We start from the raw sequence: 26,347 nt of genomic DNA on the forward strand, positions 1-26,347 counted from the left end.
CACGGCCTTGCTCTGAAGGGAAATTTGATCACTTACTTGTCATTATGTTCGTAGATATTGAGACCCAAGGCATCGACTCCCAACCAAAGGTCCGTGCCCTTCTTATTCTTAATCTCAAAATAGTTGACGCCGTACATCTCTAGGTCCTGGGCAATCTTCAGGTACTCCACCATGGCGTCCTCTCTGTTAAAGAGACGGCAAACTTAGGTGCAGACTTGTACATAAAACATCCAGAGAACAGCGTGCAAGGAGTCAGATATGTGAGAGGTTATGGGGCAACGGGACTGCTGGGAATTCTTGGAGGGCTGTCAAGGAGACACTGGGCCAAACGGCCTCCTTTGCTGTATGGAAATATGACAAGTAGAAAATGTAACTGGATCTGACCCTGACGCTGGGTCAGTAGGTAACTGGGCACTGCAGTCTGTCCCCATTGTGGGGCTCATGAATGACTATGTCAGGAGAACAGGTGACTACCAAACCAAACAGGAACTAAGTGAGCTAAAACAGCAAGTGCCATTAATGGCCAGTTCTGACACAGACAAGACAGGATGTGTTACCTAAAGCTGGGGACTTCAGTTTTGAGTCCTGCTGCGTGCAAGGTACCCAGCTGAAGACAAGATATCGTTGCTCAAGGTTGCATTGGGCCTCACCGTACAGATAGGCCAGGCCATGAGGCAGGGGGGCCCATTGAGTAGAACCAGTGCCCCACAGACCCAGAGACCGGGTCTGATCCCGACCTCGACCTTCAGTGCTGTCTGTGTGGAGTCTACGAGTTCTCCCTGTGGCCACTCAGGTTTCCCCTGGGAACTACAGCTCCCTCCCATACCCCAAATTCAGGTGACTGGCAGGTTCACTGGCGTAGGCGAGCAGTGGAATTGAGGGGGATGTGGGGAGGCGAGGTCACAGGAGAAGATGAAATGCAGGTGATGGCGCCCCGCAGAGGACCAGGGCACAGGTACTCTTTCACTGGGACAGAAGACCGCTGGTCCCCGGTTTGTGTGAACTCACTTCAGCATCCCACGGTGCTCCTCGTGCCAAATCTGGATCCTCTCCTCCCACTGCTCTCGGGTCAGTTTGTGCTGCTCCATCACACTGCAGGGAAGACAGCACAAGCATCAGTCCCAGCCATTCACCGGCTCGGGCAGAACGGCAGCGAGTCACGCATTCAGATCCTATCCCCACATTCCACTGGACCCGCCCCTTAACGAGAGCCACAAGGTCCCCCTAGATGGATCCAGGCCTGAATCAACCTCAACCACAGATCTGGGAGCCTAATTACTACATCTGGACTCTTACCCCGGATTCTGTCTGATCCTTGCTTCCTAAACGTTACGGATACTTGTTTCTTCCTCCTGGCCACGCTCCACATCTCTTGTCAACCACGGCCCTTTCCCTGCCTCAGTGGGGCACCCCTACCCAGAAAACCATACTAATGCTCCTAAACTGCCTTCACATATCTTAATGTTCCCCTGCCAATAACGCATAACCCCACACCCTCCTCCCACACTCTTGGATTTCAACCCATCCAACTGCCTGCACGCACGACCCCATCGTCTGACCTGTCACTCTGGCTCCCATCCCTCTAGACCACCCAGGGCAGATGCCCAGCCACACCCCAGTTTTACCAATCCAACGTACTTTGTGTTTTTACTGAGGACCTATTCATGTTACAGCATCACTGAGGGCAGACTCATTCTGCCCTCTGTACACTGTGCCAGAGGGAATTACCAACAGGCTCCATGACTGTCACAGTTGAGGTCGCGTGGAGACAGGAACGTCTGTTGGTGTGGGACAGGAGCAGGGTTAGGGTCAGGGACGGTGTGAGGGACATCAAGGGGACTCTGGGGTTCAACGTGTAGGATTTTGTTTTTTTTTTATTGGTTTTTTTATGCATTTTCTACAACACTACAAATTAAAAAAAACCCAAACCAAAATAAAAAAATTAATACAGTGCAAAAATAAACATACAATAATATAATACAAAAAAGATAATTGAGAAAGCACCCAAATTGAAGTCATGTAAAGTTAGTATCCTCCCCAAGCCCCACAACAAAAAAAAACTCCAGACCAACCACGACACAATATAGAGAGTATAAATCAGGACATTCAAACCCCCAAAACTGTAAATACACTTGAAAACCGAAGATAATAATGCCTACTACCAAAAAAAAAGAGCTGAAAGCAAGGGACTGAAAAAAAAACTTTAATTAAGAGGAAGGTTATGAAAGTACTCAATAAAAGGTCCCCAGACCTTATGAAACTTTATATCCGAATTAAGAATTGAATAATTAATTTTTTCAAGGTCTAAACAGGACATAATATCATTAAGCCATTGAGCATGCGTGGGCAGGGCAACATCCCTCCATCTAAGGAGGATTAAACGTCTAGCCAGGAGAGAAGCAAAAGATAATATTCGACATTTAGTCGAACTCAAACGTATATCTGTCTCACCCAAAAAACCAAACAGAGCAATTAAAGGGTTAGGTTCTAAGTGGTGATTCAAAATACAGGATAAAGTTATAAAACCATCTTTCCAAAATTTCTCTAAGCTAGGACAGGACCAGTACATATGAATAAGAGAAGCCTCACCCCTTTTGCATTTATCACAAAGAGGACTAATATTAGGGTAAAATCGAGATAATTTAGATTGAGACATATGGGCTCTATGAACAATCTTAAACTGTAAAAGGCAATGGTGAGCACAAAGAGAGGTTGAATTAACCGATTTGAGAATCGAGTCCCAAATCTCATCAGATAAAGAGATATTTAAACCATGCTCCCAAGCCATTCTAGTTTTATCCACAGGGGCACGCCATGAGAAAGCTAATTTATCACGAATAAATGATATTAAACCTTTACCCAGTGGATTAATAGAAAGAAAGAAATCCATAACATTTTTCCCAGGCATTTCAGGGAAGTTAGGAATTAAAGGATTAATAAAGTGTCTAATTTGGAGATATCTAAAAGGGATTTTGTGAATAAAACATGCGAGAGTCGTCTGACGTGCTTTACTTCCGTTATGGACAAACCAAAAGCAGTCCCCTTACACTGATATCACAACGTCAGACACCGTCTCTAAAAGTGAACACAACAACTCGATGACGGTGTTTGTGAATTATGTAGAACAGTTTCTATTGTGAACTGTACGTGTCATCTGGCACCTACTGCATTACCCTACACGGGCCCCACCCCAAAACCAGCATCGTGAGTCTGTTCGTACGAGCCGCCCGGCTCGGGTCCTCTGTGAAGTAACAGCAGATGCCTCTGGCTCGACGTGGGGTGACACGCACGTGGTCCCGTTGTGATGCAGGGATATGGCAGCGGAAACATCCAGGTCTTGGTGGGCCAGTTTAAGGCCACCTACAGAAATACATTCCAGTTCACTCTTCCTGTCCACAGTGAACAGGGCCATCGTAAGGGGGCTTTGGGGGGGTGTTGTAGTGACTCATCGCAGACAAGCGTGAACAAGGTAGGGCGAAGGTCAGCTGGAACTCGAGTGCTGTACGCCATGATGAGAGGTAGGAATAGTGTGAACGAATTGAGTTTACTGAAGAGGGCAGAATACTAGGCGGTTGTAGAATCAGGCAGCCCCATAGCAGCTGCCTGTACATCGGCTCTCAGCCGCAAGGGACTGCAGGTCCTCTTCGGAAACTGCTCTGAGCCCGAGCAGGACCCACGGGAGGACCAACACTCATCCGTCCGGGAACCCCTCCCAGCAGCCTTTAAGGAACGGATCTTTAAAAAAAAACAAGGATGGTGATGGCCCATTAGGTCTGAAGGCCGAGCATCACCCAGATTGGGCAAGGAGAGCAACTATTTAGCATGCTCAGATAGACCACAGGTCTATAATGAGTGAGTTTAGGAATGACTTATTTATCACATGTTGGCAGGTCTCCTAGTAGATTCACCACTCTGGCTGTAGTGGAACTTCTTAGCAATGCCATGCTGAGTTAAAATTTGGTATTGTCCGTAGTGATTTGTATTTGATTTCTCACAGCACAAACAGGACTTTTGTTTATGCAAACCACACTGTTGCTGCTCCCAAAACTCCAGCAGCTTCAAAACGACCGTGGTTGACATGTCATTGAGTAACTCCGTAATAACCTTATAGCTGCAGGATCACCATTTTGTGAATAAAACATGCAAGTGTTGTTTTGCGTGCTTATCAAAAGCCATAGCCCTTCCATTGTGAACAAAACAAATGCATTTGCCTTGCACTGACTGTATTACGTCAGATGCAGTCTTTTCAAATGAACACAACTTGTTGACGATGTTTGCGAATTATGTAGAAAAGTTTCTATTGTGAATAATAAGTGTGCCTGTCAACACTACATTACCCTACAAACGTGAGGGAGACATCAGAGTACACGCGAGGATGTCAGGGTACACGCGAGGATGTCAGGGTCAGCGTGAGGATGTCAGGGTCAGCGTGAGGATGGTCAGGGTCAGCGTGAGGATGACAGGGTCAGCGTGAGGATGTCAGGGTCAGCGTGAGGATGGTCAGGGTCAGCGTGAGGATTGTCAGGGTCAGCGTGAGGATGGTCAGGGTCAGCGTGAGGATGTCAGGGTCAGCGTGAGGATGGTCAGGGTCAGCGTGAGGATTGTCAGGGTCAGCGTGAGGATGTCAGGGTCAGCGTGAGGATGGTCAGGGTCAGCGTGAGGATGTCAGGGTCAGCGTGAGGATGGTCAGGGTCAGCGTGAGGATTGTCAGGGTCAGCGTGAGGATGGTCAGGGTCAGCGTGAGGATGTCAGGGTGAGCGTGAGGATGGTCAGGGTCAGCGTGAGGATGTCAGGGTCAGCGTGAGGATGTCAGGGTGAGCGTGAGGATGGTCAGGGTCAGCGTGAGGATGATCAGGGTCAGCGTGAGGATGTCAGGGTCAGGGCCGATGTAGGGGTGGGGATTTCAGTCAGTGTCGAGGCGGGAGACTATGGAATGTCAGGATTGGAGTGGAGTGGAGTAGGAGGCTGTTTGCCAGTGTGGTTGGGGATCGGATGCACCGACATGCACTGAAGTGGGTTAACCTGTGTTTGTGTAGCAGAGCCTTTGTGAACAGAGCAGGTTGGAGAAAAACTAAACATTTACAAAACATGAAAAGGGGCAGACATATTGAGAATTCTGGAGAAACACACGTTTTGCCAAAGCACGATCGGAACAGTGTGGCCTGAAGCAGAAGTGCACAGGGTGGGGGTGTAGTGCGTTCTCCACTGTTTTTCTTTCATTACGTAATCGTCTGTGGGAACAATACTCAGCTGTGTACTGCAGGAACACACCTTGCCTGCTGACGCCCGGTTCCCACAGCGGCTGCAAATCCAGCAAATGGGAGAGGGGAGCCGAAAGCACGAGCAGGGGCCCAGACAATCGCTCACACCCCTCAGGCTTGACGCTGCAAATCCAGCAAATGGGAGAGGGGAGCCGAAAGCACGAGCAGGGGCCCAGACAATCGCGCACACCCCTCAGGCTTGACGCTGCAAATCCCCATGTGCTACCTTTTCTAAATGACACCGCTGCACACATCATCGCCAGTTGCCCCGTTGCAACCCCTGGCTTGTTGGAAGCCAATAACCCCCTCTGTGCGAGGGACTCGAGAGCTAGGAAGGACGTACGCAGAATGTATAGAGCAATACTGACCAGGAGGAATGACGGAAAGAGCTCACAGTTCACTAGAACTCTCTCTAAACAGCTGCAACAGCCTCCAACAACCACCCCTTGAGGGGCAAACAGCAGGTTTGGCAAACGGAGTCTGCTCCACTATCCTGCAGGGACCATTTCCTGCATAATCTCCATCTCTCCCAGTTCCCCAGTGCTCAGATTTCCACAAGTCTCTGTCCTAAATGGACACGATCACCGAGCCTCTCGGGTAGAGAACCCCACAGGTTCACCACCCTGAGTGCCAGAGAGCCAAAGGGCACTGAAAAAGGCCCTTCTGCCCATCGGTTCCATGCCGACCAAGATCCCCATCCAAGCTTGCCCCATTTGCCGGTGTCTGGCCCACATCCTTTTAAACCTCAGTGCATCTGTCCAAGGGTACGTGTTGTTAAATGTTCTCTGCCATTTAACTGCCATTTCTCTGCCATTTAACTCTGCCTGTCTCAACCATTCCCTCCGGGACCTCATTCCACACATCCACCACCTTTGCCCCGCACATCGCTGCAAAATCTCCCCCCTCTCACCCTAAATCTATCCCTCTAGTTTTTGATGTCCTTTCTCTGAGAAAAATAAAGATTGGGTACTTTTACCCTGTCTATGCCCCCCTCATAATTTTATACACCTAGACAAGATCATCGGTTCCTCAGTTGTCACAGTCGGAGTTCCCACTACCTATAAAGGGCTCCAAATGGAGCCTCAGACCACCAAGTCCAACCTTGGTCTTCACGTGTGGTTTAGCTCATAGGCCCAGTGGAACTGTGTCTTCTGACGAGAGAAGGGGCTCCGCTGCCTTGTGGCCGTACCCACCCTGAGGAAGAAACCCGGAGCCGGGGTCCCTAAGGCAGTTTGATGTTGTTTACAATTCCACTCTGGCAATCTCTGTGACCACACTGGTGCCAGGCTGTATTGGCATTTGCCCTCCCCTTGGACTACATCGGTGACGTGGAGGGGGGAACCCACTGCATGGACAACACCAGGTTCTTCAAATCTTCCCATCCAGGCTTACGTCCAGAGACGCAAACCCATGATCCCCTGGGGTCGACGGCTGCCTACTACAAGGTCATCTCAACGATTTTTTGTCCTACCCTGCCCAACCTCTCCCTAAAACTCTGCTCCATCTCCTCCGCGCTCTTTCCAGCTTAATGAAGCCTTTCCCAATACCAGGGTGGCCTAAACTGGAAACGGTGGCTTCGTCAAGGTCTTGTACAACTGCAGGATAATGTGGTAACTCCTGACTGATGTAGACCAGCGCTGGCAGCCTGCCCTAGCTGCCACTAGAATGAAGGCATTTCTGACTATTGTCAAACTGAGTCCCCTGGCCCAAGATGCAGTGAAACACCCTACCTAGGACGTCCACCCTGTCCGTTACCCCGGGGCATTCCTTACTAAGGAGCAGAGTTGCTCGGGTGGGAGAAGCGGTCCTTCCCTAGGATAACAACGGGCTAAGCCCCAGCTCAACGGCGTTGCCGCGCTGTACCTACCGCTGTGGGAGCAGCCGATCGGATGTCAGGTAGCCGGCCTTGTGGGATTCCAAGTTGAAGTCTCCGAACTTTGCCTGCACGGCGTAGGAGGCGAGGAGCACGGCTGTCTCGGGAGGGCAGTAGACCTCGTCAGACAGAATGGTTTCCTTCACCTGAAGGAAGAAGAGCTTCTGGGTGGTCTCCTGGATCAGCTCCTCCGACGCGTCCTCAGGGAAGAACTTGCAGCGGAACTTGAACTGGACCGGACTCTCCTTCTTTAAGTCTTGCTGGGACACCTGGCAGGGAAACAGCCCTGGTCAGATAACAGCTTTAACCAGAAGCTCAACCTTCCCACCTCCCCTCTGGATTAACTACTCCCATGTTAAACGAGACAATTGCAAGGTTACAATGCGCCAGCGTAACGGCCCAACCTCTGTTACCAATTAATCGCTAGCTCGGTTTCTCAGCCCATAAAATCCCACTTGTGACCCCAAGCCCGATGGGGCAGAGTTTGGACAGTGAGTGAGGAGGCGATACCGGTGGTTGGGAAGTGTGGGGGGAGGGAGGGGGAAGAGAGTGAATTCGTGAGAAAGGATTGCACCCCTACTCCCCTCCCCTAACTATCTGTCACCTCCTCAGTCCACCAGTCACCTCAGAATCCCTTCTCGACACTCCCTCTCCTTTCCGAGTCCTGAAACACTGACGATCTGCTCTCCTCCCCCACCCCGTCAAGGCTGCTCAACACACCCAGTTCCTCCAGCAGACTGTTTATCATCCTCTCTGGATTATTCCACTTTGCTTCTTCACTGAGTATCCTCGGCGCTGAATTCCAGCCCACGCGGTCGTACACCAGGGAAAGAACCCTCTGCTCCTGCCGACAACCTTCCGGCGCGTCTCGCCTCCGAACACATTCACATGCAAAGACTGGGCCTCAGCTCCCCCTGATCATCTCAGGATTGCTGCATCTCTGTCACAACAGGGTGGTCTGTTGTTTCCCTCAAAAGGTGACCCATCAGCTTGCCCCTCACTTAAGGGGAACCCGAGTGGGAATTTATTCGGAGGGTGGTGAGAGGGTGGAATGAGCTGCCAGAGGTAGTGGTGGATGTGGGTTCGATTTTAACATTTAAGAGAAAATTTGGATAGGCACGTGGATGGGAGGGTGAGGTAGGGAATGTGATGGAAGGAGAGAGCACAGAGAACTCAGCATGAGGAAGGAAAGCAGCTAATCTTAAGGCAAGCGCAGAGCGAGTGCGCTCCTACGGTTGTCCGAATCCAGCAAGAACTGGGCTGCAACTTGAGGAAGAGAAGGCATTCCTCAGTCTGGGAGTTTAGTCTGAGGAATGAAGTGGGGACCAGCACACATCAGGTTGGCAGAAACAATCCTGAGGTTCGCCAGAAAAACGTGACAGGACAAAGAATAATTCACATCAAAAATCGTCAGTGGAGGATGAACAAGTTCAGAGAGTGAAAAGCAATTCAGAGCAGGCACTCCCTGGAAGTGGGGACTCCCGGGTACCGATGGTGCAGGGTTAAAGCTTTCAGAAAACAACAAAGCACAGAGCTGAGATCGGAGGGTGCAATGAAGTAAACTCTAAACCTTCAACAGGTATCAAATGAGGAAAGGAGATGAGCAAGGCAACAGACCCTGGGGGCCAACAGGAAGCAAAGGTACGTGAGGTGCTACTTCACTGTCACTGTGATCGTGGAGGAGGCGGTTTGTGGAAATGAAAAACATACTTAGGTGACAAATTAGAAACACGAGCAAGTCCGCAGATGCTGGAAACACAGGAGGAGATCAGCTGGTCAGGCAGCATCTCTGGAAATGAATGAACAGTTGATATTTCAGGTCGAGTCTCTTCTTCAGGGCCGGAAGGGAAGGGAGAAGTGGCAGAATTAAAAAGGTGGGGAGAGGGGAAGAGGCTAGCTGGAAGGTGACAGGGGGAGCCAGGTGGGTGAGAAAGGAGAAGAAAGAATCTGACAGGACAGAAGAGTGGACCATAGGAGAAAAGGAAGGAAGAGGGGACCCAGGGGAAGGTGCTCGGTAGGTGAGCAGTAAAAGGTCAGAGTGGGGATTAGAGGAAGAGGGGGTGGGGGTGGGGGTGGGGGGTGAATTTGTTTATTGGAAGGAAACCCGGACAGAATACATGGTGTTGTCCCTCCACCCTCACCTCAGGTGGCAGCTGTCAAACCGGAAAAGCAGGAGACGTCGTCTACCTCAGAGAGTATGGACACAGAGCATTCAGCCAACCGTTGGGCTCCAATCCACATTAACCCCATTTCCCAGGGCACAACCTGAGACTTTTATGGCCAGGCGATTCAATGGGAGAGATAGAGGGAGCAAACTGCAGCCTTTGGCTCGAGAGGTGCCAGTGAGCTGGGTGCCTGAGAACAGGGACCACCACACCTTTGTTTACAAAGAGGGAGCGGACTTGCCAGCCAGTGACGGACTTTCATCCGGAGCAGGGTAACTGGCACCTGAAGCAGGCAGCAATGGATGTTTATCAAAGGTGCACTGTGACTAACTTGATTGGGTTCTTTGGCGGTTGTGCGACCAAAGGGCTGTTTGACAAACTACCGCACAACAGGTTTGTAAGTTGTTTGGCTGGTGCTCCAGATTCCAGTGTTCAGACTGGTTAGCAGAGATCGGCTCAAGGCTTGGACAACATGGCAGGATGTCCCACAGCAACGAAGATCGTGACTACTTCCAAAGCTCTGTAATGTTGGATTTACAGCTACTCACTTGTACATGGTGATCACCCTAACATCTATGAAACAAATGACTAGCTCATCCAACATGCAAACTCCTAGACCTAATGAAGCGGCCACTGGGTGTACGTTCGTGGTCTTCTGCTGCTGTGGCACATCCACTTCGAGGTTCGACATGTTGAGCATTCGGAGATGCTCTCCTGCACACCACTGTTGTAACGTGTGGTTGTTTGAGTTACTGTCACCTTCCTGTCAGCTTGAACCAGTCTGGCCATTCTCCCCTGACCTCTCTCATTAACAAGGCTTTTTCACCCACAGAACTGCTGTTCTCTGGGTGTTTTTCAGTTTTTCCCACCATCCTCTGTGAACTCTAGAGACTGTTGTGTATGAAAATCCCAGGAGATCAGCAATTTCTGAGATACTCAAACCACCCTGTCTGGCACCAATAATCAATCCATCCTGGTGTTTGATCTGAGCAATGACTGAACCTCTTGACCGTGTCTGCATGCTTTTATGCACTGAATTGCCGCCAAGTGATTGGCTGATTAGATATTTGCAGTAATGAGCAGATGCACCTAATGAAGTGGCCACTGAGTGTAGTGAAAGCAACTTTGGCCAAGACCCTAGGCAGAAATCTGAAGGAATTTTCATCTCAGTTCCAGGGAGAACAGTGAGGGAAGACCTCACACATAAGATAACCGTCCTGCTTCTTCTGGTGAGTGGCTGTGAAGTCCACTTTGGGCAGGCAGCCAGCGTTCTGAGACACGGCTGATGAGACAGAGGAGTGGACCTGAAGGAATGGTGTTGAGCAAGCTAATGAAAAAAAAGACATGGATCCCTTCTGCTTATGAACGGACTACACAAGGGGGGACGTTATGCAAAGCCATCAACAAGTATCAATTCGCACTGAGCTGAACAGATGTCGGAACATCGGAGGGAGAGAACGTATTTATTGGGATGGTCCTGCGACCAAGTACACAGAGAGACTGGGAAAGTTGTGGCCGTACAATGGAGGACTCGGAAGCAATGGATTCTGATGGGAATTACAAAAGGATTTTATTAGTGCCGTCTAATGAAGCTGGGAAAATAAAGAGGGGAAGAAACGTCACACGTGCAAACTGGAAAATAGCATTCCATCCTTTCAGATCTTCCAAATGCAAACCCGATCGGCACTGGAAGAGGAAGGAGGGTTACATATCGCATCAATCACAGAAATGACACTGACGGGAGAAACAAAGGGATTCTCCCTCACACTGGGAGTGGCCTGACGCAGTCTTGTACCTTTCTCACACTTCACCCAGAACACAACTGAGGAAACGCGGACAAAACAGCTTCTGCTGCCTGCTTTCATTCATAAAAACCTGGACAAACGACTGCTGAAACGATGAGGACCATCTGAATCAATTGGACATCTCCGATGTTGGTGCACGTACCTTCTTTTCGAGCTTCAGCCAGTTCAAATACCCCTTGTTGTCAGTGTACTGGAGTCCAAAATACCAGACTTCTCGCAGTCCGACTGTTTTCACCACCTGTGGAATAAACGGACAAGTTCTCACAGTCAACTGACAGGACTCTATGGGCACCTTTCCACCCACAAGTGATCTGAGAGGTGACAGGAGGGTGGAGATGAGTCAGTGGGGGATGGCAGAAGCCAGCTTCTCGACCTGGGATCGGTCAGGTCGCCCGGTGGGTGACAGCAGGGTCTTTGCCAACTGCAATCAGCTGACAGAAACTAAACGAACAAAACTCCAGCAAGAGGAAACACTTGAGCAGTGATGAGCAAGCAGAAGTGGTGACCAACAAGAGAGCAGTGACAGCCTCTTATTGCCGGTCCTTTACGAACACAAACACTGCACGTCAGGTTGTCAGGGTAGTGTTCCCTGTAAACCAGCTCACCCGTCAGTTCAGGACTTGACTCTTCCCTTTAAGTGTTGAGGGAGACATTTGTAATATAATCCCATTAAGCTTCTACCAGAACTTTCTCAAAAGTTGGTATTTTTGTCCAAGGCCCTTCTGTAAGTTCTAAATTGCAACCAAGCACCTCCCAGGTAGTAAAATTTGGGGCGTAGTTATCGCTGACAAGTCCAGGCTACATTCCTAACTGATGATAAGAAGGTAGAGGCAAGCACTCTATGTTAGTGTGACGCTACTACAGCCCAGGCCGTTCCGGAGTTCAGAGTTCAATTCCCACCACGGTCTGAAGGAGCTTGCGTATTTTCCCCGTGACCACGTGGGTTTCCTCCGGGTGCTCCGGTTTCCTCCCACTGCCTGAAGGTTAGTTGGTCATTGTGAATTGTCCTGTGACTGGGCTAGTGAGTCACTGGGCAGCACGTGCCCGTTCTGCACGGTCTCCAAGTAAAAAATAAGTAAATTGCTTCCCATTCAATCTTCATTAAACTAAAGGGAATTTAGATGTTCAAATCTAGAACAATGGCAATTAGTCTGATAAGCTGGTGATCAAACACCAGACAATAACGTAGCTACCAACTGGGACAAACCCTCTATAACATATACAACTCACATCTAATTAGGAAGAGTGGGCGGAGGAGTAAAGTTTTATAGACACAGGAGACTTCAAATGCTGGAACCTGGAGCTGAAACTGCTGAGAGAATTTCACGGGTCGAGCAGCGTTTGTGGGGGTGGGTTGGCGGTGAAAGGAATTGTCGACGTTTCGGGCATGGCGCAAGGTTTCAAATGAAATCCCTCTGCCCCCACGGACGCTGCTTGACTCGCGGAGTTTGTCCGGCAGCTCGTACTCGTAGCTTTAGCACACTAAATGTTTGATACAAGAGAGGTGGTCTGTATAGGTGACACATGATGTACAACCAGATCTCTGTTGGCTGTTTATAAATTAGTTTATTATCAGGGAAAAAAAACACATTACATCTATCCCATCCGAAACATTAGGCCATCCTCTCCTCCCAGACACTCATTGCCTTGTTTATTTCCAACAGTCTGTTTTCTTTTCATAGTCATAGAAAAAGTACACATGCAAACAGGCCCTTTGGCCCATCTAGTCTGTGCCAAACCATTTAAACCACCTACTCCCATCAATCTGCACCAAGACCATAGCTCTCCATCCCCCCCGCCATTTACTCCAACTATACTCCTCATAATTTTGTATGCCTCTATTAAATCTCCTCCCAATCTTCTACCTTCCAAGAAAAAAAATTCCTAACCTATTCGATCTTTCCTTATTACTCAGGTCCTCCAGACCCGGCAACATCCTTGTAAATTTTCTCTGGACTCTTTCAAACTTATTTACATCTTTCCTGTAGGTACGTGACCAAAACTGCACACAATACTCCAAATTAGGCCTCACCAATGTCCTGTACAACTTTAACACAGCAGCCCATCTCCGGCACTCAATACTTTGAAGGCCATTGTGCCAAAAGATTTCTTTACAACCCTATCAACTGTGACGCCACTTTCAATCAATTATGGACGTGTGTTCCCAGATCTCGTACATCTAGTCCAGTTGTAAACCTGTGCTCAGGGCGACAGTCCTCCAGTTTGGTTCGCCCTTCTGTGACAGTCAGCATGCCAGCCACAGTCAGGAACACTGTCCCAGCAGGGGGGAGATTTGTATTTGGCTTCACAACAACCTGATGCAATGAAATCAAACAGGAAGATGCTGGAAACACTCGGGAGATCAGCCAACATCTAAGAGAGTCATCTACCAAAACACCACGTCAACACTACCCGCTCGAAGCGAGTTGATTGGGTGGGTGGGGTGTGAGAAACTGAGAGATCTGGTCAAACCTCTGCCTCAGCCCTGAACTGTAAATGACAAGATCACCAGGGACATCCAATCAAAGCCATGAACGGTGCTGGGTAAAGGTTTCCGTCCGTCAGCGAGGTAAACAACCTGATTGGCACGCGCTGCCTGCAATTTGTTCAGCAGAACGACACAGACAGGGACCACGAGGCTGCCCCACCCCTACTGAATCACAATCATCAGAAGGGAGGATTCCACCAATAAACACTGCTGGCACCTTGAGGTTTATCATTTCCAGTTTAATGAAGTATAAAACAAATTAACTGAGGGTTAGGCTTTGCCAAAATGCGGCCCAGTAACTTGAACTAAGTTAATCAAAATGGAAGCAGAGTGACTGAGGACAGATGAGCACTGGGTCAGATTTACAATGCTGGGAGACAGCTACCCCTTAGTACTTCCATTGAGGGGCAGATTCTAATTACATCTGCCATTTTCTCAGCCTTCAATCTAGACTTGGACTTCACCCATCTTTTATTGCAAACCGTTCCTACTGTGAACTGCCTCCTTCAGCAGTAACAAAAGGGAGGCTGCCTTCAGCCGACAGAAATAAAAGCCCCAAAACGGTGGGACTGACATCTACCTTCATCAGAAAAGTGCACCAGCCCTTAACAGCTGTGATGAGGCCACCACCCAAAGATACATTTTGCACACTTTGAGCGGGTAGAAAAAACTTGTCAGCAGTTACCCCTGGCAGCTCTGGGCTTACAGGGGCTGGGAAGGATATGTGGGGTGAGAACCTCGTTCTGTTCTCCAATCCCCCAGCTAGGAGCTTGTCCAAATGAAATCAGGACCTGAATCCCTTTGAAACTAAGACTGCTTCCGCCAGTGTCTTTCTCACAATTACACAGGCGAGGAAACAGACGAGGTCTATTATCTGGGAACACTGTGTGATTATAAAACAGAGCAACAAACTCAGACACACATCACTGCAATGCCTTTCACTAATTTCAGGTCCAATTAGTGTTTCAATTAAATGAAAAAAGTCAGACAAGCCTTTGGAAATAACGATTCAGCGCTGAGTGTCTGTCAAGCAGTAACAGGCAGATTTTCTGGCATCTGGTGAAGCACGTAAATGAATGCGGAGAAACCAGTGCTTACGGATTTGTTCAAGCAGCCGCCAGTGCACTTGGATAATGTGGCTGTGCCAGGGGCTGCTGGGTTATGACACAGGGGCCAGTGCCTCACCATCAACACAGGGTGAATCGCCCAGAGGGGATCGTCCCCTCCCAAAGCCCAAATTCCACACAGAACAGCATGGGAACAAGGCCCCTGGTCCACCATGTAGAGCTGACCTCTTAAAGCTAGTAACTGAATTAATCCCTTCTGCCTGCACAATGTCCCTCCATGCTCCGTGTATTCACACACCTATCTAAGAACAAATTAAACGCCTCTGTTATACTTGTCTCCACCACCAGGAACCCTCGTAGTGCATTCACCACTCTGTGCCCCACACATCCCCTTTAAACTTACCCCCTCTACTTTAAATGCAAGCCCTGTTGTATCGGGCATCTTGACTCTGGGAAGAACATACCAGCTGACCATTTATGCCCCTCAAGATTTTATAAACTTCCATCAGATCTCCGCTCAGCCAGAGAAAAGAACCCAAGCTTGTCCGACATCTTATGGCACGTGGGCAGCATCCAGGTAAACCTCTTCTGCCCCCCTCCCCAAGGGCTTGACAACTTTGCCATAATGGGGTCGACCAGAGCTGCACGCAATACTCCAGATGTGGTTCCTTGTGTAAGAGGAGTGCCCTGCCAAAGGGTCTCGGCCCAAAACGTCCACGGTACTCTTTCCCGTAGATGCTGCCTGGCCTGCTGAGTGTGTGTTGCTTGGATTTCCAGCATTTGCTAGGAAAGGGTGTGCTGACCTTGGAGAGGGTTCAGAGGCGGCTCGGGAGAATGAGTCCAATTTCGAAAGGCTTATCACACGAGCAGAGACTGAACACTCTGGGTCCGTACCCGCTGGAATTTAGGAGAATGAGGGAGGATCTCGTTGAAACCTATCGAATGTTGGATGGCCTGTGAAGATTTTGTTTCCTTTGGTGGGGGAGTCTAGGTCCAGAGGGCACAGCCTCAGAATAACGGGGTGTCCATTTAGAAGAGAGATGAGGAGGAATTTCTTTAGCCAGAGGGTGGTGAATCTGTGGAATTTAGTGCCACAGGCAGCTGTGTAGGCCAAGTCACTGGGTGCCTTTAGGGTTGACAGATTCTCGATTAGTCAGGGCGTGAAAGGTTATGGGGAGACTGTAGGAGAACGGGGTTGAGAGGGAAAAGGATCAGCCATGATGAAATGGTGGAGGAGGCTCGATGGGCTGAATGGCCTAATTCTGCTCCTATGTGCACCTGATACAGCTGCTATACAATTTCCTGATCCTTGAACACAATGCTTTGACTAATAGAGGAAAGCTTACTTGCCAACCTATGAACCGGTGTCGCTACTTCCGGGAACTATGGACTTCGGAGCCCAGGGTCCCTCTGCTCATCAAGGGTCCTGCCTTTACCAGTGCACTGTCCCTTTAACACTCAATCTCAAAGTCCAACGTACTTGGCCAGATAAATATCCTGCGGCAATTCAATTCTACTTCTTTACACAGTCTTCAATTAAAAAAAACCTGAGGCAAGCATTTGTCCCTCGAGTTAAGTACTTCCAAAGCAAATATTGATTATGTGAATAAGAACACAGAGACATTCCACAATACGGTTACACCTGGCACAATACAATAAGTTTGCAGACTATAATTTCCAATAATTCTTGCTCACTTCCCCCTCCCCAGAACACTGCTTGCTACTCAGCCTCTGACCCACTTTTGTTTCAGTAAGTTTACCACCTTCACGTTGAACTGCAGATTGCTGCCCGTCTCTCCACGGGACGGGAAATCCCCAGCAGGACCTGAAGCGTCACTCCCAAAGCACAAAACGCTCCCGCGGGACATCGGCGGCATGCGCTGAGCTGGGGACCCACCTGGTCAAAGAGCTGCTTGCCAGTGGTGTTGGGCTGGATGGCAAATTCCAGTTCCGCATCCATGGTCGTGACCCGGACGTTGATCTGAAAGCAACAGAGATGGGGGGGGGATGAGACGAGTGCCACAAAGGTCTCGGCCGCAACTGAAACTGACAGTACCTGACCTCCGGAGATCAAATCAAAATAACAAAATAAAAAACAGCAGATGGTGGAAATCTGAAATAAAAACAGAGTGTGCTCAGCAGGTCAGGCAGCATCTGTGGAGAGAGCGACAGATTTAATGTTTTAGTGGTTAATGTTTCCCATCAGGACTAGGGAAAAGGACAGGAAGGAATGCTGAGGATAAAAGGGGAACGGGCAGGGTCAGGGCCAGGCTGCTGGGGTGATTAACTGTGACGAAGCCAGCTCATCGATGGCTATTCGAAAGCGAATACGGGTCAGAGCTGCAGGAAATATCCACGTGTCAGGCACGTTAGTAGAGTGAACCCATCAGCTCTCATACAGGAACAGGTATCCTGGCCCCTGTGAGGCCAAGTGAAACGCTATCTGTGTACGTCTTCATTGCTGAGGAATTGCTGGCAAAACCTATTCTCTGGGTGTGACCAGCTCCCAAAAGTTTCAGCTTCCCACCTTCCTGATTCGACGCAGCAGCATGTTAGTTTCAAGCCTTAATTTTCAAACGCTGCACCTAACTACAGTGGCCGCCTAGGTAGCAGTCCTCGCTGGTGGCAACAGATCATCCCAGGGGTGAAAGAGAGTCCAAGAGTGCAGGATTCACTAAAGGCTAGTACGCAGGGTCAGTGAGTGGGAGAGCTAGCATGGTGGAGACACAACGAGGCTGGAATCTGGGGCTCCGGAGGAGCAGTGCCTGTTGACATTTCAGGCTGAAACCCCGCATTGTTTACTGCCAGAGGAATTGAACACAGAATTCAGGAGATTATTCTTACTAATTTAATTGGCTTGGCACAGCGTTGTGGGCCGGGTGGCCTGCTCCTGTTTCAGTCATTAGTGGTTGGTGTCATGTGAAGGGTTAGTTTACTTGCCAGTCGAAAGCCACTTCCACTCAGCCGGTTATCAATTAGCCCGTTCGAAGGATGCAGCAGCTCTTTCCCATTGGTTGCCCTGTTGCCACGGCACCGGTGACCAGTTTCAGATGCCTCCGCGGCTTTCCATTGTGTCCAGGCTCTCGACCTCACGCTGAGGTCACGGCCAGTGACGGAGAACCATGGGGAAAGCACACGCACTCTTTGTGAAGCGCTGAATGCTATGTGCACTCTGCTGAACGTTTAATTTCGTAGCTGTGCAACCTGGGGAGACTAAATGAGGCACCTGCTGAGTTTGAGGTGTTCAGTATTGTAGTTTGTGCAACTTAGGGTGGCCTAACTGTTTAGCTGAATGTTTTATCAATGGTTAATGTGCTTATTGATAATCAGTGTCTTCTGTCTCACATACCAAGCCCATGAACCTGCTTCCTGGTAACAGTTGGTCTCCTTATTTAAGGAAGGATGTTGATACACGAGAAGGTTTACCTGACTAATACCTGGGATGGACAGGTTATTTTATGATTGAGGAGTGGGGAGGTTGGAGTTCAGTACAACGAGAGGAGACAAATGAAGCATATTGGGGAGCATAGCTTGTAGAATCAGAGGTCACTGGTGGCAAAGTAAGGGGTTACTGAGTTAAGACAGAGGGCAAATCTCTCCCTCAAGGACCAGAGAGTGAACGGCGAATGACCGGACTGGAATGCTTTTGTGCCAGAGACAGATAAAGAGCCTCGAAAAGGTGGCACCCGGCACCAAGGTCCCCCATTACCCACGACATGCCCTCTTCTCTTTGCTACCATCAGAGAGGAGATACAGGAGCCTGAAGGCATCGTCAATGATACAGGACCCCCATCACCCAGGACATGCCCTCTTCTCTTTGCTACCATCAGAGAGGAGATACAGGAGCCTGAAGGCACACACTCAACAATTCAGCAATAGCACTTGCTCTCTGCCATCAGATCTCTGAATGGACACTGCACGCATGAACAATGCCTCAATACTCTTTTCCTCTTTTTGCATAACTTATTTAACATGCACACACACACACACAGAATGCTGGAGGAACTCAGCAGGCCAGGCAGCATCAATGGAAAAGAGTACGGTCAACGTCTCGGTCCCAGTCCCTTCAGCCGGACTGGCTCTGGCTGCCAGAGGGTAAAGTACAGAGGATAGACATGGATGCGGAATTCAGGCTAAAGAGAGATCTGCAGTACGCTGTTAAATGGTGACGCAGGTTCCTGTTGCTCTCAGTGCGTTTGTCCAGAGGTAGGTGGAATAGGAGGGCGAACGAACATGTGACTGAAAAGTTTCAGCCACTGGGATCGGGGGATCCCTTCATAAGCAGAGGTGACCTCTACAAGACAGGAGTTGTAAGCGAATTGCAGTGGTAGATAGATAGATAGATAGATAGATACTTTATTCATCCCCATGGGGAAATTCAACATTTTTTCCAGTGTCCCATACACTTGTTATAGCAAAAACTCATTACATACAATACTTAACTCAGTAATAATATGATATGCATCTAAATCACTAACTCAAAAAGCATTAATAATAGCTTTAAAAAAAGTTCTTAAGTCCTGGCAGTTGAATTGTAAAGCCTAATGGCATTGGGGAGTATTGACCTCTTCATCCTGTCTGAGGAGCATTGCATCGACAGTAACCTGTCGCTGAAACTGCTTCTCTGTCTCTGGATGGTGCTATGTAGAGGATGTTCAGGGTTTTCCATAATTGACCGTAGCCTACTCAGCGCCCTTCGCTCAGCTACCGATGTTAAACTCTCCAGTACTTTGCCCACGACAGAGCCCGCCTTCCTTATCAGCTTATTAAGACGTGAGGCGTCTTTCTTCTTAATGCTTCCTCCCCAACACGCCACCACAAAGAAGAGGGCGCTCTCAACAACTGACCTATAGAACATCTTCAGCATCTCACTGCAGACATTGAATGACGCCAACCTTCTAAGGAAGTACAGTCGACTCTGTGCCTTCCTGCACAAGGCATCTGTGTTGGCAGTCCAGTCTAGCTTCTCGTCCAACTGTACTCCCAGATACTTGTAGGTCTTAACCTGCTCCACACATTCTCCATTAATGATCACTGGCTCCATATGAGGCCTAGATCTCCTAAAGTCCACCACCATCTCCTTGGTCTTGGTGACATTGAGACGCAGGTAGTTTGAGTTGCACCATATCACAAAGTCCTGTATCAGTTTCCTATACTCCTCCTCCTGTCCATTCCTGACACACCCCACTATGGCCGTGTCATCAGCGAACTTCTGCACATGGCAGGACTCCGAGTTATATTGGAAGTCAGATGTGTACAGGGTGAACAGGACCGGAGAGAGTACGGTTCCCTGTGGCGCTCCTGTGCTGCTGACCACTGTGTCAGACCTACAGTCTCCCAACCGCACATACTGAGGTCTATCTGTCAAGTAGTCCACTATCCAATCCACCATGTGAGAGTCTACTCCCATCTCCGTTAGTTTGTGCTTTAAGATCTTGGGCTGGATGGTGTTAAAGGCACTAGAGAAGTCAAGGAATGTAATCCTCACAGCACAACTGACCCCATCTAGGTGAGAGAGTGATTTGTGCAGCAAATACGTGATAGCATCCTCCACTCCCACCTTCTCCTTATACGCAAACTGAAGCGGATCCCGGGCGTGCCTGGTTTGTGGCCTCAGATTCTGTATTATCAGCCGCTCCATGGTCTTCATCACGTGCGACGTCAAGGCAACAGGTCTGAAGTCATTCAACTCCTTTGGTTGTGGTTTCTTCGGTACCTGTATCCTAGCAGGGAGATTTTTGCAAGCTACCTGGGAGGGTTTAAAATGAATCTGGCAGGGACACAAGTGGACACTGTGTAGGCAGGAGAGATTTGTTTTTTTTTTGGGGGGGGGGTTTGATTTACTTTTTAGCTGGTTTGGCATAACACTGCCAGCCAAATGTACTGCTCTATGTTCAATCAGATGAGAAAGTTGAAGCAGACGTGCAGAGTAACACTGCAAGATAGACAGGGGCAGGAGGGAGCACTTGGTCGGTCTGCAAGGCACTTATTTTAATTCAAATCAAAACCTCGCAAGTAAGGCCGATGAATTCAGAGCACGCATCAGCACACAGCATTGCGATATTATACCGATCACGGAAACGGGGTTGAGGGACGGACAGGATTGGCAGCTTGTCGTTCTCGGCTATCAACGCCTCCAGTCCATCACAGGCAAAGCTCTCCCCAGCACTGAACACAGTTACAAGGAGTGCTGCCACGGGAAAGGAGCGTCCATCATCCAGGGCTTCCCAATACCCAGGCCACGTTCTCCTCTTGATAGTACCATCAGGCAGTAGGTTCAGGAACAGTTGTTACCCTTCAATCACCAGGCTCCTGAACAAGAGTGGATAATTTCACTCAGCTCAACTCTGAACTGATTCCACAACCAACAAACTCACTTTCAAGGACTCTACAAATGATGCTGTCAGTATTATTTATCTTACTTTTAGTTGTACAATTTGTCATCTTTTTCCACATTGAGTGCTTGTCAGCCTTTATGTACCACACTTCTTCACCTTCCGGTAAATGCCTGCAAGCAAATAACTCTCAAGGTAGGGTTCAGTGACCGACCTCTACTTTGATAATTAACTTTGACTCTGACAGAGGTGCAGGTAAGAGAGGTTATATGCACCAGATAAGGGAAGACATTATAGCAGTACCTGGAGAGGTTATCTCAGGGTGCAAAGTCTAGCAAAGCCATATGTACACAACTTAGAAATAAAAGGGTGACCTCTTTGCTGGATTGCATGCACTCCCAGCCCAGTCCCACCGGTCAACAGGAATCAGAGTACAGACAAAGGGAAACTGCAGACGGGTGTAGGCTGGGGCTGTAGTAACGTTCCTAGCATTGACCAGGACTGCCTTAGTGCTAAGGGATTAGTCTAGGCAGATCCTGTTTCGTGTGTCCAGCAAAGCTTCCGGATCTACATAGATCAGCCGGCCAGAGAAGGGGCTATTCTTGACCACCTCAGAGAAAATGGGCAAGTGATTGATAGGTTAGTGGGGGAGCATTTTGGGACCAGTGACGTACAACGTTACAGCACAGTACAGGCTCTTCAGCCCACCATGATGTGCCGGCCTTTTAACCTATCGTACGATTGATCTAACCCTTCCCGTCTACATAACCCTTCATTTTTGTTATCAACCACGTGCCTAAAAGTTTCTTAAATGTTCCTAATGTATCGGCCCCTACTACCACCCCTGGTAGGACGTTCCACGCAGCCAACACTGTGTGTGTAAAAAAAAAACTTGCCTCTGACGTCCCCCTTATACTTTCCTCCAATCACCTTAAATCATGCCCTCCTCGAATAAGCTACTTCGGTCCTGGGAAAAAGTCTCCAGCTGTCCACTCTATCTATGCCTCTTATCATCTTGTATATTTCTATCAAATCCTCCTTCACTCCAAACAGAAACACCATAGCTGACTCAACTTATCTTCATCAGACATGCTCTCTAGTTGGGACAGGTAAATCTCCTCTGCATCCTCTCTAAAGCTTCCGCGCCCTTCCTATAATGAGATGACCAAAACTGAATACAGTATTCCAAGTGTGGTCAATCCAGAGTTTTATTGAGCTGCAACGTTACCTTGAGGCTCTTCAGGTTAATCTCTCACCACACTATACATCATCTTAACCACCCTGTTAATTAGCACAGCAACTCTGAGGGATCTTTGGACTTGAACTTTAAGATTGTCATGGAGAACAGTGGGGGCTGGTCTTTAACCGGCGGTATTACAAAGGGAGATTGGAAAATGATATTAGCAGATTAAGGGATCTGGTAAGTGGGAAGCTTTTAAAAATTGTGATAGCGAGCATTCCAAGCTAAAATGTCCCTGTTAAGAGTTCCATTACACTCCTTGTGACTTACTATTCACAGCACGCCCTAGACCTTCCAAAATGCATCACCAAGCACTTACCTGTATTGAAATCCATTTGCCAGTCCTCAGCCCATTTCCCCAACTGATCAAGATCCCTGTTCTACAATAACCTTCTCCACTATCAACATCACCTCCTAATTTTGTGTCACCTGCAAACTTATTAAGCCTTGTGCATCACAACCAAATCATTTAGATAAATAATGAACAATAACACCAGCCCCTGCGGCACACCACTAGTCACCGGCCTCCATTCCGAGAAACAAGTTTCAACCACCACGCTGTTTCCTGCCTCCAAGCCAGTTTTGAATCCATCTGTCTAGCTCACCCTGCATTCCATGGGACCTAACCTCATCAAAGCCCAAAGAAACACCAGGCCCTGCCCTACCACCATTTACCTTTTGGGTCACTACTTCAAAAACTCTCAAAAGGGTTGTCAAGCATGACTTCCAACACACAAAGCCATGCTGACTCATCCTAGTCGGACTTTGTCTATCCAAATGCTGGCAGATTCTGTCCCTCAGCATTCCCTCCAGTAATTTCTCCACCTCTGACAGCTGCCTCGTTTGGCCTTGCTACCCTTTCCAAACAACAGGAAACTGTCAGCTGCCCTCCAGTCTTTGGGAACTTCACAAGTGGCGAGCAATGATGCAGACATCTCCACAGATCTGCCATGGTAGCACAGCGGTTAGCAGCATCTTTTTACAGCTTGGGGCGCCGGGGTTTGGAGGCCAATTCTGACGCCATCTGTACGCCCTTCCCGTGAGCGCGTGGGTTTCCTTCGCGTGCTCCGGTTTCCTCCGTACCGGTTAATACAGAGCGTCAACTGGTCATTGGAAGTTGTCCTGTGATTAGGTTAGGGTTAAATAGGTGGCATGCTGGGAGGTACAGCTCGTTGGGCCGAAGGAGAGTTTTCCGCAATCTCTCTCTAAATAAATAAGAACAAATTTCCTCTCGAGCCTCTCACAAAGCTCAAGGATGCACTCACTCAGGCCCCAGGGGTTTATCCACATCAATACACTCAAATACCTCCCCTCCTGCCCCGAAATGTGAACGTCATCCAAAACATACCCACTTATTCGAATCCCTCATCTCTTCAGCAGCCATGATATTCTTTTTCCTCAGTATACCCCAATCATTTCCTGCAGCTCAAGACATAAATGGCCCTTCTGATCTTGAAGGGGAGCTCCCTGGCCACGTTTGTCACTCTTCATATGGCTTTAGAAGCTCTAGGGATTTCCTTAGACCTTACCTGCCCGATTCATTTCACACCCTCACTTTTCCCTGATTACTCTTTCAAGAATATTTTGATTCCTTTTATAATCAGTGCTTGATCCAAAACTCCAAATCCCAATGTACGTTTTCTTCTTCTTCTTGAGCAGCCAGGGTTTCCTACACTTGCCAGGTTTGCCTATCAGTGAAATAGAACCATGCTGCTTTCTCTTAAAGCCTCGATTCAAAAGCCAAAAGTCACTTGCTCTCCCACCAAATCAACCCCTGCCAAACCCGCTCCAACTCCACCAGAATCAGCCCAGCCCCAGTTGAGGACCCTCAACTGCAAATCCGTCCTACCTTTTCCCATCACTATCTTGCGACTTTGAGAGCCAAAGTTCAAAGTATTTCTAAGTGCTCCCTGACTGCCATCTTAGTTAGCTGCCTTGTCTCATTCCCCAAGCTTGCACCAACACTGCAAGCTCCCGAGTAGGGCCCTCGATAGTGACTCGGGAAATGTAGCTGGCCACATTTCACAAATTCCATGCCACCTAGGCCCTGAATACTCCGAGTGGCCCAGCCAATACGGGGAATTTGAAATCTCCCAATTGTAACACAATTACAATTCCACACCGCCCAGGTTCAGGAACAGCTATTACCCCTCAGCTATCAGGCTCTTGAATCAAAGGGGACAATTTCACTCATCTTCACTCGCCCCCATCACTGAGATGTTCCCAGAACTCAAGGATTCATTCTCAAGAACTCCTCATCTCATGTTCTCGATATTTATTGTTTGTTTGTTTACTTATTTATTTTTGTGTTTGTAGTTTGTCATCTTTTGCTCACTGGTTGTACTCCCAGTTGGTGCATTCTTCCACTGATTGTTATGGTTATTATTCTATGGATTTATTGAGTATGCCCACTAGAAAGTGAATCTCAGGGTTGTATCTGGTGACATACATGTACTTTGGTAATAAATTCACTTTTAACTTTGAATTATAAGCAACTCCTCTACACATCTGCTTCTTAAGTTCCCACTGAGTTCTGGGGGGGAATACAACACAGACCCACTACAGAAGGGGTTCCCAACCTGGAGTCTACAGACCCCTCTGTTAATGGCATAAAGGAAGGTTGAATCTCTGCATGAGAGTGACCGTCTCATTCTTGTCTCTGAGTTTTACCCACTGGCCTCACTGAGAATGTCAACTGCTGTTGCGTCCTCCATTATCAGAAATGCAACACTCCCTCCCCATGTACCTGTGTCACCGTCACGCCTGTACCGTCCGTATCTTGGCACACTGAGCTTCCAGTCCTGCCACTTTCTCAGCCACGTTTCTGTTATGCCCCCTAGCGTCCCAGTCCTGAGCCAATCCACGCTTTGAATGTGTCATCTGCCTTACCCGCTAAACCTCAATCATCAAAATAAATGCAGTTTAAATGGGTATTCCATTTCCTGTCTTTCTCTGCCCCAGACCATCTCAATTACTACACTTGCTCTCGCTGATAACGCTCTTTATCACGTGACTGGCTCCTGCTTCCCCCTTCCACTCTAGCCCAGATTCCCTGTAATCCATTCCCTCCCACATCCCAATCACTCCTTCCCGCCCCAATTCCACTGCCACCCACCAACATCACCGTGGATCACCAAACCTTTGGGATGTGGAGCACCCAGGAAAACCCACAGGACAGCATACAGACTCCACACAGTCAGCAGCAGAGGTTGGGATCGATGCCTTTTACGTCTCTCCTGGGTTCATTAGCCTTCGGGTAGAGAACCATGCGGTTGGCCAACCCCAGTGACGGAACCTCTCCTCACTTCAAGCATTACTCTGGGCCCTAGAACCCAGCTTGGGAAACCTCCTGCCTGTCCTACCCTGCCACAACACTGGCTATTACATCCCTCTAAACTTTAGTGAGGTCCAGCAAAAAAAAATGCTGGAGACCCTCAGTGGGCCATCCTACATCCCACCCACCCGCAGGGATGAGGAATGGTTCAAGCCCCAGTCCTGCCAAACCTGACCTGCTGACGTGAAGGCTCTGGCTCAGGTGAAGTCAGACAGGCCAACCCCAACAGGGTTTCTCCTGGTACCTGACTGGTGACTGGAAGAGTTTCCTGCAGACCCAGTGTTGGACCTGATCCAACAGATAAGCTGGGTGAATTGTGGCAAGGCAGAGTGGAAATGATTCCGATTCCACCATTCCACCCTCTAACTGAGTGGGAATGCTCTTGGCCGGTTCTATCCGCCTCTGAACATCCTGTCACGTTTCCTCTTTCCGCTTGCTCCAACAGTTCACGAGCGAGGTTCGGCCGCCTCTCCGTACTAATGCTCTTCCTGACCACCGCCTCTGAGCAGTTCCATCCTCTGCATCAGCTGGGACGACATTCGCTCACAGATCCAGCGAGCCACACTCGGTCCTGACAGTCGGTGCATTCCGTGTGGAGCCTGCAGTTCTCTCCGTGACCATGTGGCTTTCCTCCCACATTCTAATTGATCATGGTAAACTGCCCCAGCGAGGGGTAGAGTCTGCGTGGGGAGGTGATGTTTCAAAGGAGAAGAAAATGTGATTCTTATAAAACAAGATTCACACAGAACGAGGGTCAATAGGCCACACTGAGGGTCTGT

At 48.8% G+C, this 26,347-nt stretch overlaps 1 protein-coding gene across 1 annotated transcript in view; it reads right to left on the reverse strand.

Annotated features, from left to right (window-relative positions):
* LOC140730780 (ezrin-like) overlaps positions 1–26,347 on the reverse strand; it is an 81,783-nt gene that overhangs the window by 26,941 nt on the left and 28,495 nt on the right. The window contains exons 2-6 of the mRNA XM_073051662.1: positions 16,557–16,640; positions 11,247–11,342; positions 7,129–7,403; positions 1,009–1,092; positions 37–183 (exon numbers count right to left, since the gene is read on the reverse strand). Of these exons, the coding sequence (XP_072907763.1) occupies positions 37–183; positions 1,009–1,092; positions 7,129–7,403; positions 11,247–11,342; positions 16,557–16,640 (686 nt within the window). The remainder of the gene's footprint in view (positions 1–36; positions 184–1,008; positions 1,093–7,128; positions 7,404–11,246; positions 11,343–16,556; positions 16,641–26,347) is intronic.

Source organism: Hemitrygon akajei, chromosome 7, assembly GCF_048418815.1.
Source record: "Hemitrygon akajei chromosome 7, sHemAka1.3, whole genome shotgun sequence".
Taxonomy (NCBI): Eukaryota; Metazoa; Chordata; class Chondrichthyes; order Myliobatiformes; family Dasyatidae; genus Hemitrygon; species Hemitrygon akajei.